This window comes from Lepidochelys olivacea, assembly GCF_965140295.1.
Source record: "Lepidochelys olivacea isolate rLepOli2 genome assembly, chromosome: 6".
NCBI classification, from domain to species: Eukaryota; Metazoa; Chordata; order Testudines; family Cheloniidae; genus Lepidochelys; species Lepidochelys olivacea.
Window position 1 is genome coordinate 57,038,410 of NC_140416.1, and position 18,875 is coordinate 57,057,284.

General features: G+C 43.5%; 1 protein-coding gene across 1 annotated transcript in view; it reads right to left on the reverse strand.

Annotated features, from left to right (window-relative positions):
* Window positions 1–18,875, reverse strand: part of MYBPC3 (myosin binding protein C3) — a 139,420-nt gene that overhangs the window by 43,768 nt on the left and 76,777 nt on the right. Inside the window, exons 22-24 of the mRNA XM_084631960.1 lie at window positions 11,593–11,697; window positions 3,495–3,683; window positions 797–931 (exon numbers count right to left, since the gene is read on the reverse strand). Coding sequence (XP_084488086.1) covers window positions 797–931; window positions 3,495–3,683; window positions 11,593–11,697 — 429 coding nt within the window. The remainder of the gene's footprint in view (window positions 1–796; window positions 932–3,494; window positions 3,684–11,592; window positions 11,698–18,875) is intronic.

Consider the following 18,875-nt stretch of genomic DNA (forward strand, 5'->3'; position numbering starts at 1 on the left):
TAATTTTTTGAGTTAATCACGTGAGTTAACTGCGATTAATTGACAGCCCTAGTACAAATGCTTCCTACATTGACAGCAGCAGTTTTTCTGTGGACGAAGATAATCCATCTCTCCAAGAGGCAGTAGCTAGGTCAATAGAAGAATCCATGGCCTAGGCATGTCTACATGGGGAGGATGGGGGCAGAGAAGCAGGTCCACTTAACTATGGTGCTGCGGGTGCAACATTTTTTACAGCCCTGAGAAATGGAGCTAGGTAAACCTAAGTTTTAGTGTCGACCAGGCCTTGTGTTTACTTACTTATTTAGTTTAGTTTAGTTGTATTACTGTAGCACCTAGTCAAGGACCCCAAAATGCTGGTTGTTGTACATACGTAAAACAAAAAGACATTGCTAATGTGTTGTCTGTAGAGATGATATGGGTTGTTTGACTTGGGTTGGATGCTGCAGAAATGCTAAGATGATGATTGCAGTGATGCACTGAGTCTTTTGGCAATACTGTGGTTAAATGCAAGTACTGTTTGTGATGATAATTGTGAAGATGATGGTGTGACAACAATGTTATGGTTGACATGATTATATCATGGTACTATGAGAATGCTGAAGTAAATGTGGCAATGCTTGATAATTATATTGGGATCACATCCACCATTGTTAGTGGTAAGCTTTAATGTAATGATGCTGGATGTACTTATTTGTAGTGCTGCTGTTGTGAAGCTGTAGTAGTTATGGTGATATTTTAGTTATTCTGTTCTGACTGATAATGCTCAATCAATACTGTGGTACTAGGGCTTACTCACATCCTTCTTTGCAGTACTCCACATTGTAGCCATCTAGTCCCCCTGCTCCAATCCGTTCAGGGGGTCTCCACTTCAGGGTAACAGTGCTGTCAGAGATGTCTTCCACTGTAAAGTGAGTTGGTTCACTTGGGGGAGCTAAAAGAAAATAAGTAGAAAGTAAAATCCTGAGATATAGGATTATAAGTGAGAGAACATGGTAGATATACAGGGAGTGATCAGTGTATGAATTATATTACTAAGCGGGGGGGGGGGGCGGGGTGGAGGTCAAAATGATATAGAATCATATCAAACCCCAGCTCTAAAATGTAACCTTTGTCGCTCCACTCGATGGAAGAGTCAGTGACTAAAACCCAGACAAGGAGGAATACAAGATACTTGTACAGTAACATAGGAAGTCTAGCTAGATAGCAGTTGCTGTGCATAAGTTCCTTTATAGATAAAGCTGATGAAGAGACTAGAGCTCTGGAGAAATGAATCAGCTTTTCAGCTGAGGAGAGCAGGGGAACGGGAAAAAACAATATCTGTACAATTTGTATACTGCATTTATGACTTGACTATTACCAGGTAAAATTCACATAGACAGGGCCAAATTCATCAATGGCACAAATTGGTGTAACACATTTTACTTCAGTAGTGGTATGTTGGCTTACCCCAGTGGTAAAAATGCCCCATAGTATCCATATTTATTTACAAGTGCAACTAGATCTGGTCTGTGCAATAGAAATAGAAACATGAGAAAAAACATTTTGGTGTCAGGGGTTTCACTTCTGCTAAATTTATCAGTATGCCCCCTCAGAACAGGGGCTTCTTGCCCTGTGAGTCTTCTGCACTTCATAGCTCAGCAAGAACAGCAGTTAAATACAGTCCTAGTGTTTCATCTTATCTTTGGGTGTGCTTCTTTTCTACTAGTTTGAAAAAACAAAGAAAAGTCTTGCTAAAGAGTTCTGAAACCTGAATAGGCCTCAGGAAAACAAAACTTAGATTTAGGTACCAGTACCAAAACCATAATTCAAAAATGTGAGCTGAAAGTGAACTTGCTTAAAGTCACATATTGCATGGCTGAAACACTGTATTGAGAAGTTTTCCAGCTGTTGTTATCTGATCCCTTCTTCATCCAGATAGATATTTAAGTAGGATATCCCCAGGGCACATGCTCTGAGGAGTTACTTGAAGGTTGGAATTGCAGATTGTGCATTTCTATCATTTGATATCCCTTGTGGAAAAAATACTCTATTTGGGACACATTTCATAAAAGGACTGCAGAGAACCTAATACATGTGAGAGGATGTAAACTGTGTACCAAAGTATTAATACAGTGGCTCATTCACTTAAGTTATATGGTATGGCAGAACACATTTTAAATAAATTATTTTTGCCATACCAAATATGTATATATCATAAACTGAACAGCTTTGAAATATTTTAAACATTTTAAATATTGCTTTAAATATATCAATTATGCTGTAAGCTCAGTACAGTTTAGTACACTGTTAATAGATTTAGATTATATTATTAGCATTGTAGTTTATTACTGCTATTAAAAAAATCAGATTTTAACCAGTTCCTTGCTGTTGCTGCATTTCATCAACAGCCTTCATTTTCAAAATGAGATAAAGATTGGGCACCATACACAAGAGGAAAAGGTAATTAGCAGCACACATGACCATACAAAACATACTGCAAACCCAAATACTATTCTCTGAAGCAATGGGCTCAGGCTTTATCCCTAATCTAGTAAATCTCTGCCTGTTCCATGAAAACTTTGGACCTTTTTGTTCAGTAGCTCCTCTTGATGGCTCTTGTTGCTTCCCTTCTGTCTCCGTAGCCCAACTGTTGGGTGACTGAAGTCCAGAGTTAACAGACCCTTCTTGCAGTTCATCCTGCCCTCCTGGCCCCTTGCAATGGCCTTTTGCTTTCACACTGTCTCCTTCAGAAGACTGTTCCCCCTGGCTACAGTCTGCAGATTGGGCCACTTTAGTCATTTCAGACTCCAGCTATTGGTATTCTTGTTACTGCTGTTTCTAAAGCCCTCAATGGCTGGCTTCCTGGAGGCTCACACAGTTTGCTCCCAGCTCAGGGACTGCTGAAGACACTGTACTGCTGGGTTGAGAGGAATTATTTATAGAAAATAATTCCTCGGATATTTTCTTAATCAACTAGCCTTGTAGCTCTGGAAGGGGCTAGGATTAAAGGAGGAGGGATACTATGATATTTGCACCCATAAGGGAATAGGGGAAGCTGAGAGGGGCTGGGAAAATGCTATTAATTAGTTCCCTCTCCTCTCCAGACCCGGCCTTGGCTCTCACACTTCTAATTATAACAGCTAGAAATTCATCAGCAATTTCATGAAACTAGAATCTCTGTGCTCCCCAAGGAAGGGAATGGGGGAAAGAGAAGAGAAAAATGACAAAGAAAAAAGGTTTGACCTGAAGAAGAGCTCTATGTAAGCTTGAAAATTTGTCTCTCTCTCTCTCACCAATAGAAGTTGGCCCGAGAAAGATATTACCTCACCCACATTGTCTCTCTAAAGAAAAAAGGGTAAGAAGTATGGAAGGGAGAGAAAATATCAAATGACTAGTTAGCTGTCTCAAAAAAGTAAACATTTTTTCTTTTTAGAGATGGTGGAATGAGAAAGTGAGAGTTCATTTATCTGTTTCTTTGAGGTCAGAGAGATACAGTACCATGTGATGAAACTCACCAATTGGCATGAAGGGCTGTGAGGCGGGGCTAGGCCGGGACATGCCAATGGAATTCACAGCATAAAGCCGCATCTCATAAACAACACCTTCAATCATTCGCTTGGCTTCATATGACAGCTCCTTCAAAAGGTCAAAGTTCAGCCGCATCCACCGGTAGCTCTTCTTCTTTTTCCTCTCTAAGATGTATCCTATGAATGAAAAAAATTTCTGTGATGTACAAGAATTAGAAGTGGCTGAGACAGCATAATTTTCTGAAGGAAAAGGAAAACCATCCTTCTGACTATATGGAGGGGCCCAATCCAGGCCCAACGCTCCTGAGTTTGCACTTCAGAGCCTCTTCTCTGGGGATCTAGGTGGGATCCAGTACTATCTGTCTCCTGTGCTCCAGAGTCTTGCTGGGCCCAGTAGTAGCCACTCTACACTGCCGTTAGTTCTTGTCATCAGATTTGATTTCTCTGTTCTAAGACCTGAAATTTGCCTAAGCTTTTGAGAAGGAATATGATGACACCATCCTTCTCAACAGAAACAACAGTGGAAGGAAGGAAACCCACATTGCTGGAATTTACCATTTCTATTACTATATTTCCCTTTTCAGTCAAATTGTCCTAAGCCAGAGAGAGTGGCAAGTAAGCAAATAAAAGGCAATAAGAAACCTCTTTAAAACAAAAGAGAGAGAGAAATATAATTGTAAATGAATCGCCAGGATGTACACATAACTAAATTGCTGTTGCTCTCCACCTTCCATGCTCTGTTCCCCCTCTACTATTTGACATCTTGATTTGTTTGATCACATTGGAAATTTAAATTGTAGCTCTTCTGGAGCTGCGGACGCCTTTCTATGTCTGTTGTTAAGCACCTAGCACACTCTCGATGCTATACAATAATAGTATTCTATTATGTATAGTATGTAAAAATAGTAAACAAAGTTGAGAAAGTGTAGAGTTCCTATCTGCCCTCTCTAGACCCATTACATGGCTTGGGAACAAGTATTCTTCATTAATCACTGAACCAATTAAGGCATGAGCGCCTCATGTGAAGGTAAAGATTTGAAATAGTGTAGGCCCATTACCAGATAGAGATAGTAAATTTGTTAATAATGATGCTGGAAAGACAGAAATGTTCAGTAAACATTTCTTTTCTATATTTGGATGATGTACTCATATCATATGAGAATGATGAAGTACTTTCCAGCCCATTAGTACAGAGTAGGATGTTAGGCAACATTTAGTAGGGAATAAACATTTTTAATTCATTAGACCTGGATAACTTTCATCAAGAGTCCTAAAAGAGTTGGCTGAGGAGATCTGTGGCCTGGTGGTGTTAATTTTTAATAAATCTTGGAATACTAGGGAAATTTTAGAAGAATGGAAGTGTGTTAATGTTATTCCACTATTCAAAAGGGCAAGCAGGATGACCTGGCTAGCTTTAGGCAGGTTAGCCTGAAATCAGTCCTGGGCAAAATACTGGATAAGCTGATACAGGATTCAACTGGTAAAGAGTTAAAGGATAGGAATATAATTAATGCCAATCAAAATGGTTTTGTGGAAAATAGGTTTTGTCAAACAATCTGATTTAATTTTTTAAATTAAAATTAAAAGAGATTAATTAAAAAATTAAATTAAAAGTTCAGCTGAAAAAGGTAACTGCATAGATCTAATATATTTAGACTTCTGTAAGGTGTTTGGCTGAGTACCATACTACATCCTGATTAAAAAATTAGTATTATGCAATATCAATAGATGTTAAATGGATTAAGAACTGGCTAGCTGACAGATCTGAAAAAGTAGTTATCAATGAGGGGGAGTCATTGAATAGGGATGTTTCTGTTCCACTGAATGCATCCGATGAAGTGAGCTGTAGCTCATGAAAGCTTATGCTCAGATAAATTTGTTAGTCTCTAAGGTGCCACATGTACTCCTTTTCTTTTTGCAAATACAGACTAACACGTCTGCTACTCTGAAGCATATAAGTACTTTCATAGTGACAAAATATCAAGCACTAAATGGTTATTTAATGTAGTGGAAAAAGGCATAACAAGAACTAGTGGCTGAAAGCTGAAGCCAGATAAATTCAAATTAGAAGTTAGGCAAAAAATTTTAACAGTGAGAATAATTAACTATTGGAACAAATTACCAAGGAAAGTGGTAAAGTCTCCATCTCTTGTGTTCAAATTAAGACTGGATAACTTTCTGGAAGTTGTGCTTTCACCAAACACAAGTTATGCTTTATTAAATGCATGTTACTGGTCTCAATGTAGGGGTAACAGGGTGAAAATTAATGACCTCTGACTAAGGTCCCTTCTGGCCTTAAACTATATGAATCTTCCCACATACTTTGTATATGAAATGCATTGAGATTCTTGCATGGAAGATAATTTAAAAGAACAAATATTATCATTCTAGTTTGGTTTGAGTGACATCCTATTATTATGACTTCCCCTGACATTTTTCACTTCTGACGCTGGGAGACAGATGCCAGCTTATGCCAAGGCCCCTAGGCCTCATGGAACAATGACAGATGAGAAATGGGAAATTTCACCAAATGGGAAAGAATCTTAAATTAATGTGATGTGCTGGTCTCGCACACAGGAAGGCCCATTGAAACCAAAGGAGCCATTGTAAAACATCAAAGTACAAAGATTTTGTTGATAGTCCCACACACTCCCATGAAGAGGAGACAGGCGCAAATACTTGTCCCATCAGTTTGAACTATGGGGGAAGGGAATGAGAATCCCTGTATCATTATACTGCTTGGAATTTAGAGAGGGCAGTAGTTTCTAAGCATAAGCAAGGGATCCCCAATCTGCTTAGCCTTGGTTAGCTCTACAGGACATAGAAAGCTTGCATATCACAGCACCTTCTAATACATTTTGGAACCTAAGACTGTAACTAATTTGTGTGTGTATGTTTACCTTCTTTAACCTTGTAAATAACTCTCTTATTTCTTAGTTAATAAATCTTTAGTTAATTATAGGATTGGCTACAAATGTTATCATTGGTGTGAGGTCTAAGGTGCAACTGAACTGGGATAAGTGTCTGGTCCTTTGGGATTGGGAGTAACCTGAACACTGTTGTGATTTTTGGTATAAGGGACCATCTGTCACAAAGGCAGGTTTGCTTGGGTGGTAAAATAGACTGGAGTACTGAAGGGGACTATCTGAGACTCCATGTTCAGGCTGCTGTAGTGCTTGAGGAGTTCACACTTATTATTTGGTTGGTGAAATCTAAGTATAGAACTCACAACTAGTTTGGGGTTTGTGCCCTGTTTTTTGACAGTCTGCCCTGAGGTTGGCACTCACACCTACGAGCTACTCAAGACAGCCTAACACCACTGTCAACTTTTCCCATTAAAATCTTCAGTTGTTTATTATGCACTGGTTGCACTTTAGCTAAGGTTGCATTATAAATTTTGAGCACTGTTTGAATTTTTCATGGTGTTTTTTTAAAAAAATGAATTGATACAGAGAGAATAAGAAGAATTTAAAAATCACCCCCTTTGGCAATTTTTCACTGGTTTGCTCATTTTTTGTCTGCTTCTCCAAGAAATCTGACACACTCTGGGACTTGTTCTTTGTCCACGTTGTTGCCCTATATGTGCTAGACTATCAATCATAAATTGGTAGCTTTTGTCTGTAGAGGATTTTATAACTTTTTAGTAATTGTAGTAAATATTAGCTCCAAGATGAACCTGCTGAATTAATTTGATGATAAATCTGTTTTGGCTTGAGCGCTGTCACTCACTCCTGGAGACAAAGAAACACATGAGTGAGAGAGATTTAGTAAATACCCATGTAGTGTACAGGAAAACTTCCTGGTCTTGGAAAGACAAGACCAATAATTAAAATCTCACCTCTTCCTACTTTTGTTTAAATTCCAATGCAATTCAATACCCTTATTGTTGACTAACCCCATAAACCCCAAATTAGAAGATGGTTAGGGAATCGCTGCTGAAGACTCCCCGCCATTTTAAAAATACGTTAGCAGAGATCTTATGCAAGGCCACCTTAGGCTCATAACTCAGGTCTCTAAGGATAGGTACACTAGTCAGTAGTAGAATACTGGTGATCAGCAATCCTGGATTCTATCCCTGGCTTTCGGAGAGGGTCATGGTTTATCCTGTAGAGATAGGACAACCCAAACTGATTTTAGTCATTCTGTGTGGTGCCATGGATAAGATTGGGGTTTGTCATGTTAGGCTATGTCTACATTGCAATGAAAAACCTGTGGCTGGCCAAACTCAAACTCATAGTGCTCAGACTAAGGGGCTGTTTAATTGCGGTATAGATGCTCAGGCTCCAGGTGGGGCCCTCTCTTTAGGACCCTACAAAGTGGGAGTGTCTCAGAGCTCAGCTGCAACCTGAGCCCGAACATCTGCACAGCAATTAAACAGCCCCATAGCACAAGCCAGTTGGCACGGTGTAGACATACCCTAACATGATAAATCCCAGTCTTATCCACAGCAACACACTACCTTTCAGAGTGACTAAATCAGCTTGGGTTATCCTAAATAGCAGGGTTCTCAAAATTTGACATAGTTAGACTCGGTGAGCTATGAAAAAAATACTACGCCTCCCCATAGTTTAGTAAAACAGTATAACAAACTGAAAATCCTATATGTTGCAAAAAATAATAAAAATGTAAAGATTTGATCAATTATAGATCAGTAGGAGTTTCAGAAGTATTAATTTTAAGTTCAAAAACAGTACAAATGGAAGCAGCTAAAATAAAACTTCACAAACATTTTAGGAAACATGACACCAAATAATGATATATTAATTCAGTATAATATCAATCAGCCCTATCTTATCAGTGGAAGGGGTGTGTTTGTTTCCTTGCTGTACAAAGTAGTGGAATTCAGGGTTGCAGTGTAGAAAGGAAGAGACATAAGTCATCTTCAACAGAAAGCCGGAAGCCATACTTTGTTTTCATTGCAGTTAATAGTGAGAAGCCTGACTAGCATAGGTAGGTGGATAAAAAAGGAATGAGGGCTTTAGGTACCCAGTGTATTAATTCATGAAACTCAGATAACCACCAATAACCAGTAGCTGTGTAGCATTTGATATATCTGTAGACTCCTCTATCTGAATTGAATAATATGGGCTCTGACAAATACTTTTTAGGAGCTGCTCTTTTATATTAGTGGCCATCTCCGCAATACGGTGTGAAACTGTGTCATTAGAAAGTGGGATTACGTCTAGCTGTGATGCTGCTTTCTCTTTTATCATCACCACACATATCCTTTGCAGCTGGAAGTAGTAGTTTCTCACCTACGTTGTGCAGCTTACCAGCTCTGGCAATGCACAAAGCCACATGGTAAGAAGCCTCAGTAGCGTTTATGTTAACAGTGCTTAGACTTCAACAACTTTTTTTTGTCCTGGTAATGAGATGCATAGCTTGCAGGGCCACATATTGTCATTTACCAGTATATCGCCGCCTACAACACCTTGAGGCCTTGGTGCATCGCTGGACCAGCACCATGTAAAGCCCAGTTTGAAATAAGCTTTGTCGTATTTTTGTCTTCTACGTTTTGCTGGAACTTCCACTTCTGCCCTCACTTTGGCTTGTGTTGTACACTTTTGTCCCTTTGTCACAAAATGATCCATTTCTCATATAAGCTGTTTCTCGCTGTTTCTTGCTGATAATGTTTTTAAGTTCTTGGGGGAAAAAAACATGCAACAGATGTTTGATGTTTCGCAGTTGCTAAGATCACCCTTCATGGGACTAGTGAAGAGCCCTGCAGTGCCCCTTGCGGCTGTGGTTCCCACTGGCAAAGCAGGTAGGGCAGGCTGCGGTTCCCCTTGTCATCTCCAGGTGGGCTCCAGCTGTCAGCCCGGTCTCTGCTTGTCAGAGCAGGGTGTGCTGTGGCTCTGGCTCTCAGCCCAGACTCCTACTCTGTCAGAGCAGGACAGGCTGCGGCTCCCCCTTCAGCCCAGATTCCTGCTGTCAGAGGGTCTCCCCCGCTTTGTTTTTAATCTACAGAGGCTGAGTCTATGACAGGTCTCAGCTTGAGAGGCTGGCTCTTTAGCATAAGGTGTAAAGACTCATGTTTTTACCTCTGGAGGTCACTGATTCACTCCCTATTGTTGGCCAAGATGGCAGCCATCATACCAGCAGGTGTTTCACATGGGCATTTTGGCAAGCTGAGTGGCATGCTTCATACTGGCGGGGATGGGAGATCCATATAGATAAAACTGCTAGTGTAATGCCAGACCTGAAGAAGAGCTCTGTGTGGCTCGAAAACTTGTCTCGCTCACCAATAGAAGTTGGTCCAATAAAACATATTCCATCACCCGCCTTGTCTCTCTAATATCCTGGGACCGAAGCAGCTACGACTACACTGCATAGTGTAATATAGACACACACACCCTGCAGCTGCTGCTGGCTGTATCCAATTTTCAGAAGTCCAGGCAAGACTTTGGAGGGTTTTAGAAGCGAGTGATGACACAGACTTCTTCACGGAGGTTCCTTCCAGCTGATAGATTATGTAATCAGTTCTAAACATGGAGGGTTTCTCATGGTGTACTTACTTTCAGTAACTTTTAAAAGGGGATAAAATATTAAAAACTTCTCAATGGGGATAAAACAAATAATTTTCTGATGTACACCTCAGTCTCTCTCACTCTTCAGGAGTATCAATGTAGTCAGGAGCAGCTTCAGCAACACAGTTTCTCCCTCTGATTCCCAGGCACGTTCTGCTCCATTTCTCACCTGACTGTGGGAAGCTATCCACTGTTGTACATCAAAACCATAAAAACCTAGGAAATTAGTAAACAAAAACTACAGTGATAGTAGTATCAGTGACGTCTACAGTGTTAAGGCAGAATAACTTTCCAAACACATGGAAAGCATGACAGTCAAACGTGCTGATCTATTGATATAAAAGCATATGAGGTTACTTAAGATTTTGTGCTAGCGAGTGTAAGTTTAATGAAGTTGTATTGCTTTTTGTTATCTATTGGAGATGGACATGAAAGCCTTATGGAGTTTTGGAATGCATCAAAGATAATGTTGTGGGCAATATGAAAATGGAAGGGAATGCACAAATCTTTCCCCTTAACTTCTTATTTTCATACTTTTAAGGGTTTCAATGAAAAGAGTGAATTCTGCTGCAACCTTAACTGTCACTAAACATAGTGTTTGCAGTTTTTGTTCTAGTTTTGCTGATAGCAAAATCCTTGACATGATATTAGCTAAAACTTTAATTAGGGATTGAAAACAATACTTAAATGACCTGACCCAACTGAAAGCAGCTCCACATAACTGAACCATTGGTTTCAGAGTAGCAGCCATGTTAGTCTGTATTCGCAAAAAGAACAGGAGTACTTGTGACACCTTAGAGACTAACGAATTTATTTGAGCATAAGCTTTCGTGAGCTACAGCTCACTTCATAGGATGCATTGGTGTGACCTTTTCAAACTATTTTGTGAGCTTTTGATAACAGCAACATGGCAACTGCTGGTGTGTTTCTTCACGTCTAATAGTTTAAGCTATTAACTCCTTGGTGGCTGGAGTGGACACTTCGCAGGTCCTATTATTCCTGCACAGGGTACCAGTGACTCCTATAGAAGTTACTCCTTTCTTTTGGGAAAAAACAAAGATCTAATACAAACTCTACTCTCCTAGAATATAGTATGAGGAGTTAAAAGGGAGGAATATAGTAGATCATCCATAGCTACAGTGCTTCTCATGGGGCTTCATAAAGGGTGTACTGTGCTGAAACCAGGAAACTCAAGCAAGTCCAGACCATATAGACTTCAGCAAAGTTTCAGAGTGTGGAATGGGAATGTCTGACTTTAGTTCCCTTCTGCCTTGACACTAGACATTCCCATTTGTGCCCTTGTCCAAACACAGACTTAAGTCTGTCAGTAAACGTGTCTCTGATTTAGATGGGGCAGATACAAGGCATTATGCCCCCAAGATTAAAGGGCCAGGATTCCGATAGCTTGAGAATGAGTTGTGTGCATCTCTCAGTTTTAAGAGTCAGCATATCTGATTTCTGTATGAATATGCTGATAAAGGCCCCAGGTCTCATTTTAAAGGGCCAGTAACTGGTATAGATGAGTCTGCGGAGGACTCTGTCTTTTTAGCAACTCTTACCTAGTATTGGTTGGCCTCCATCATATTTAGGGGGTTGCCACTGCACTGTGCAGTAATCCTCTCCAACATTGATGATCTTGGGAGCTTCTGGAGGATCAGGAACGTCTGAAGATTGTATGAGAGAAGGAGTGTCAAAATTATTACCCTTGCCATCAGCTATGTTACTAAACATTTTTGTTGAGCATTTTTCCACATTATATATCTCAAGGATATCCGCACAACCAATCAAACCTAGTGAGAGATCTCTCCTCCTTCATTTTGAAGACACTGTCTGTCTGTCCTATGGTATTTTTAATGCGCAGATCTAGATCTGTAGCATCTAAGCACCAGATACAGTATAAGTCATTACCTCAGTCCAAACTGTGCCCTGCTCTTTGATGCTTCTAGGTTAGGTTGCTTTTACTTTAAATTATGTTTGATTATTCATATTTCTTAATCTACACATATATAGATACATCTTTGTGAAATACAAAATTTTAGCTGCATAGTCCTCTGTATAATCTGCTCACACAGCCCACCAAGGTTTTGACGGCTGCAGTCATAACATGTTTCCTCTGGCCTGCAGAATAGGTGCATTCCTGAGATGCATCATTGTTGTTCCATAATTTGGCAGGCAGAGGGAGCTGTTGCAGAGAGAGGTTGCCTCTTGCTACTCCTGGGGGAATTCTGTGCCACTGCATATCCTTTCTGCTCCTGAATTGAGATTGGGAGTGGAGGTGGTTGTGTGTATCTAGGAAATAAGTTATCCACATATTTTTAACAAGAAAACGTGGAATACTGGATGTATCCATTCATGGTACGTGGTAGCTGGAGCTTGAAGGTCATGAGGTTAATCTGTTGAATGATCTGGAATGAGCCAAGATAACAGTGGTTTAGTTTCCTTGAGGGTCGGGAGGTGTCCAAGTGCTGAGCTGAGAGACATATCCTGTCGATGGAGGTCAGTGTATTGTTTGTAGTCCTCTTTGGCTGAGTTTGTGTGATTTTAATTCCTCTTGAATGCGGTGGAGATGTTCAACCAAATTGGAGGCCGCAGGGTCTCATGGGAGGTTGGCGGTACAGATGGATGAAATCAGGACTGGAAGCAATAACTGAAACAGAAGGGACTTTGGCAGATTGATTTGTGATCGGAGTTATTGTAAGCAAACTTGGCAAAAGGCAAGAGCCTGATCCAGTCATGTTGATGAAGCAGTGAAGACATTTTTCTAGAATTTCGCTTATCCGTTCTGTTTGTCCATCCATCTGGGGGTGGTAGGCAGAGGAAATGTGTAGGGTGACTTCCAGGAGTTTGAACAATTCTCTCCAAAAATGGGAGACAAATTGTGGCCCACAGTTGGATGTAATCTCAGTTGATAACCCATGGAGCTTGAAGATGTGGTTGAAAAATAAGTTAGCCATTGCTTGTGCAGTTGGGATCTTCTGACAAGGCAAAAAGTGCACCATTTTGGCGTGGAGGTTGACAATGATCAGTATAGCTGTGCAGCCCTAAGAAGTGGGGAAGAAGTGCAGCCCTAAGTGATTAAATCTATTTATTGATTTAACTGCTACCCCTTCCTACTTCTCCTTGTGGACACCAATGATACTGCCAAGAATGACCTTAAGCAGGTCACTGCAGACTACGTGGCTCTGGGAAGAAGGATAAAGGAGTCTGAGACGCAAGTCATGTTCTCGTACATCCCCCCTGTTGAAAGAAAAGGCCCAGGTAGGGACCATCGAATTGTGGAGGTAAATGCATGGTTGCACAGGTGGTGTTGGAGAGAAGGTTTTGGATTCTTCGACCATAGGATGTTGTTCCAGGAAGAACGATTGCTAGGAAGAGATGGTATCCACCTAACAAAGAGCATCTTCGCAGGCAGGCTTGCTAACCTAGTGAGGAGGGCTTTAAACTAGGTTTGCCAGGAGATGGTGACCTAAGCTCTGAGGTAAGTGGGGAAGTGCGATACCAGAAGGAAACACAAAGAGGAGGGTGCAACAGGGGAAGCCTCCTGATTCATACTGAGAAAGTAGGGCAATCAGCTAGTTATCTTAGGTGCCTGTACACCAGAGGTGGGCAAACTACAGCCCCAGGGCCACATCCGGCCCGCAGGACCATCCTGCCTGGCCCCTGAGCTCCTGGCCTGGGAGGCTGTCCCCACTCCCCCGGAGCCACGCCACTGCACGGCGCAATGCTCTGGGCAGCGGTCCTGCAGAGCCCCGGTCTGACGTGGTGCTCTGTGCTGCGCAGCGTGGCGCAGCTGCCAGCCACTGGTGCTTCAGGAAGCACGGTAAGGGGGTGGAAGGGGGGGTTGGATAGAGGGCAGGGGAGTTCCAGGGAGTGGTCAGGGGCGTGGATAGGGGTCGGGGCAGTCAGAGGGCAGGGAACAGGGGTTGAATGGGGACGGGGTCCCGGGGGGGACAGTCAGGAAGGAGAGGAGGGGTTGGATGGGATGGTCAGGAGACAGAGAGCAGGGGGAGTGGATGGGGCAAGGGTCCTGGGGGGGGGGAGTCAGGAAGGAAAGGGGGGGTTGAATGGGGTCAGGGGGGAGTTAGGTGTGGGGGCAGTTAGGGGCGAGGAGTCTGGGGGTGGTCAGGGAGAAGGGGTGGTTGGCTGGGTCAGGGGTCCCAGGGGGGCAGTCAGAAAGGAGAGGAGGGGGTTGTATGGGGCAGCGAGGGGGGCAGTTAGGGGCCGGGGGGCCCAGGGGCGTTCAGGGGCCTGAGAGCAGGTGTGGGTGGATGCGGCAGGGGTCCCCGGGGAGCCGTCAGGGAACAGGAGGGGTTGGATGAGGCAGGAGTCCTGGGGGGGCCATCAGGGGGCAAGAAGCAGGGGGTTTGGATAGGGGGCGGGGGCTGGGCCATGCCTGGCTGTTTGGGGAGGCACAGCCTCCCCTAGCCGGCCCTCCATACAATTTCAGAAACCCGATGTGGCCCTCAGGCCAAAAAGTTTGCCTGCCCCTGCTGTACACAAACGCAAGAAGCCTGGGAAACAAACAGGAAGAATTGGAAGTCCTGACACAGTCAAGGAACTGTGATATGATTGCAATAACAGAGACTTGGTGGGGTAACTCACATGACTGACACACTGTCATGGATGGGTAGACACTGTTCAGGAAGGACAGGCCGGGGAGAAAAGGTGGAGGAGTTGCTCTGTATGTAAGAGAGCAGTATGATTGCTCAGAGCTCCAGTATGAAACCGGAGAGAAGCCTGTTGAGAGTTTTTGGTTTAAGTTTAGAGGTGAGAGCAACAAGGGTGATGTCGTGGTGGGTGTTAGCTGTGGACCACCAGACCAGAAGGATGAGGTAGATGAGGCTTTCTTTGGACAACTAACAGAAGTTTCCAGATCACAAGACCTGTTCTCGGAGGGGACTTCAATCACCCTGACATTTCCTGGGAGAGCAGTGCTCAGACAATCCGGGAAGTTTTTGGAGAGTGTTGGGGATAACTTCCTGGTGCAAGTGCTGGAGGAACCAACTGGGGGCCGTGCTCCTCTTGACCTGCTCCTCACAAACAGAGAAGAATTGGAGAAGTAGAAGTGGGTGGCCACCTGGGCAGCAGTGACCATGAGATGGTCGAGTTCAGGATCCTGACAAAAGGAAGAAAGGAGAGCAGCAGAATATGGATCCTGGACTTCAGAAAAGCAGACTTTGACTCCCTCAGGGAACTGATGGGCAGGATCCCCTGGGAGAATAACATGAGGGGGAAAGGAGTCCAGGAGAGCTGGCTGTATTTTAAAGAATCCTTATTGAGGTTACAGGGACAAACCATCCCGATGTGTAGAAAGAATAGTAAATATGGCAGGCGACCAGCTTGGCTTAAGAGTGAAATCCTGCTGATCTTAAACACAAAAAAGCAGCTTACAAGAAGTGGAAGATTGGATAAATGACCAGGGAAGAGTATAAAAATATTGCTCGGGCATGCGGGAGTGAAATCAGGAAGGCCAAATCACACCTGGAGTTGCAGCTAGCAAGAGATATTAAGAGTAACAAGAAGGGTTTCTTCAGGTATGTTAGCAACAAGAAGAAAGTCAAGGAAAGTGTGGGCCCCTTACTGAATGAGGGAGGCAACCTAGTGACAGAGGATGTGGAAAAAGCTAATGTACTCAATGCTTTTTTTGCCTCTGTCTTCACGAACAAGGTCAGCTCCCAGACTACTGCACTGGGCAACACAGCATGGGGAGGAGGTGATCAGCCCTCTGTGGAGAAGGAAGTGGTTCGGGACTATTTAGAAAACCTGGACAAGCACAAGTCCATGGGGCCGGATGCGCTGCATCCAAGAGTGCTAAAGGAGTTGGCGGATGTGACTGCAGAGCCATTGGCCATTATCTTTGAAAACTCATAGCGATCGGGGGAAGTCCCGGATGACTGGAAAAAGGCTAATGTAGTGCCCATCCTTAAAAAAGAGAAGAAGGAGGATCCTGGGAACTACAGGCCATTCAGCCTCACCTCAGTCCCTGGAAAAATCATGAAGCAGGTCCTCAAGGAATTAATTCTGAAGCACTTAGAGGAGAGGAAAGTGATCAGGAACAGTCAGCATGGATTCACCAAGGGCAAGTCATGCCTGACTAATCTAATTGCCTTCTATGACGAGATAACTGGCTCTGTGAATGAGGGGAAAGCGGTGGACGTGTTGTTCCTTGACTTTAGCAAAACCTTTGACACGGTCTCCCACAGTATTCTTGCCAGTAAGTTAAAGAAGTATGGACTGGATGAATGGACTATAAGATGGATAGAAAGTTGGCTAGATTGTCGGGCTCAGCGGGTAGTGATCAATGGCTCCATGTCTAGTTGGCAGCTTGTATCAAGTGGAGTGCCCCAAGGGTCGGTCCTCGGGCCGGTTTTGTTCAATATCTTCATAAATGATCTGGAGGATGGTGTGGATTGCACCCTCAGCAAGTTTGCAGGTGGCACTAAACTGGTAGGAGAGGTAGATACGCCGGAGGGTAGGGATAGGATACAGAGGGCCCTAGACAAATTAGAGAATTGGGCCAAAAGAAATCTGATGAGGTTCAACAAGGACAAATGCAGAGTCCTGCACTTAGGACAGAAGAATCCAATGCACTGCTACAGACTAGGGACCGAATGGCTAGGCAGCAGTTCTGCAGAAAAGGACCTAGGGGTTACAGTGGACGAGAAGCTGGATATGAGTCAACAGTGTGCCCTTGTTGCCAAGAAGTCCAATGGCATTTTGGGCTGTATAAGTAGGGGCATTGCCAGCAGATCGAGAGACGTGATCGTTCCCCTTTATTCGACATTGGTGAGGCCTCATCTGGAGTACTGTGTCCAGTTTTGGGCCCCACACTACAAGAAGGATGTGGAAAAATTGAAAAACGTCCAGTGGAGGGCAACAAAAATGATTAGGGGACTGGAACACATGACTTATGAGGAGAGGCTGAGGGAACTGGGATTGTTTAGTCTGCAGAAGAGAAGAATGAGGGGGGATTTGATAGCTGCTTTCAACTGAAAGGGGGTTCCAAAGAGGATGGATCTAGACTGTTCTCAGTGGTAGCAGATGACAGAACAAGGAGTAATGGTCTCAAGTTGCAGTGGGGGAGGTTTAGGTTGGATATTAGGAAAAGCTTTTTCACTAGGAGGGTGGTGAAACACTGGAATGCCTTATCTTGGGAGGTGGTGGAATCTCCTTCCTTAGAAGTTTTGAAGGTCAGGCTTGACAAAGCCCTAGCTGGGATTATTTAGTTGGGGATTGGTCCTGCTTTGAGCAGGGGGTTGGACTAGATGACCTCCTGAGGTCCCTTCCAACCCTGATATTCTATGATTAGCTTCCCAGGGGATCCTGCCCATCAGTTCCCTGTTGGAGTCAAAGTCCGTAGTCTGCTGCTCTCCTTTCTTCCCTGTGTCAGGATCCTGAACTCGACGTGAGGCAACAGTGTGCCCTTGTTGCCAAGAAGGCGAACGGCATATTGGGCTTCATTAGTAGGAGCATTGCCAGCAGATTGAAGGAAGTGATTATTTCCCTTTATTTGGCACTGGTGAGGCCACATCTGGAGTATTGCATCCAGTTTTGGGCCCCCCATTACAGAAAGGATGTGGACAAATTAGAGAGAGTCCAGCAGAGGGCAACAAAAATGATTAGGGGGCTGGGTCACATGACTTATGAGGAGAGGCTGAGGGAACTGGGCTTATTTTGTCTGCATAAGAGAAAAGCGTGAGGAGAATTGGATAGCAGCCTTCCACTACCTCAAGAGGGGTTCCAAAGAGGATGGGGGTAGGCTGTTCTCAGTGGTGGCAGATGACAGAACAAGGAACAATGGCTTCAAGTTGCAGTGGGGGCGGTCTAGGTTGGATATTAGGAAAATATCCTAATCACCACTGGGAGGGTGGTGAAGCACTGGAATGGGTTACCTAGGGAGGTGATGGAATCTCCATCCTTAGAGGTTTTTAAGGCCTGGCTTGACAAAGTCCTGGCTGGGATGATTTAGTTGGGGTTGGTCCTGCTTTGAGCAGGAGGTTGGACTAGATGACCTCCTGAGGTCTCTTCCAACCTAATCTTCTATGAGTCTATGATATCAAGGCCCCAGGTTGAGATATGGGTGGAAGTGGGATCCAGACACCCAGAAGTTTGGCAGTGGGGGTCTTCATCCAGCTGCATGTGTCCCTGGAAGCAATGTAAAGATTTGATGGAGGAGAATAGTTTTGGCCACCAAAAATTGTGAGAGATCAGCTTCTTTGTCTTTCAGTACCCAAAATGGCCTGCCAGCAGGGAATTGTGGCATAGCCAGAGTACAGCTAGATGGGGTGATCCATCAGGGAGATAAAGGCGATCCTTGAACCAGAGTAACTTGTTTTTGACTGAGAAATTTAGGTCAGAATTGGCTGACATCCATTTCACTGAAAAGGAGATCACTGACCAGTGAGGAGTTTACAAGGCCAAAAGATCAACGTTGGAGCACATTCACAAAATGGCAGGGCTTTCAATATAGTGGCAGGTTCAAGAGGATTATCCCCTTTATCTAGGAACTCCCCCTTGCAGGATAATGCACTGAGTTCACCATTTTGGGTTCCGGGCTGGTAGATCAGGTCGAAGTTAAATCTACTAAGGAAAAGGGGCCAACATATTTGACATTGGTTGCGGGCTGTGCCCATTCAGAGATGTTCCAGGTTTTTATGATCTGTGAACACGTTGCCTGGAAAGCGCGCACCTTCTAGATGGTGGTGCCACTCCTGAAATGCAGCCTTGATGGCCAGTAATTCCTTATTGTACATTTGGTAATTTTGTTCCTCAGGTGTCTATTTCCTAGAATAAAAGGCACAAGCATGGAGGTCATTTGAGGACCACATCACTGAGATAATAC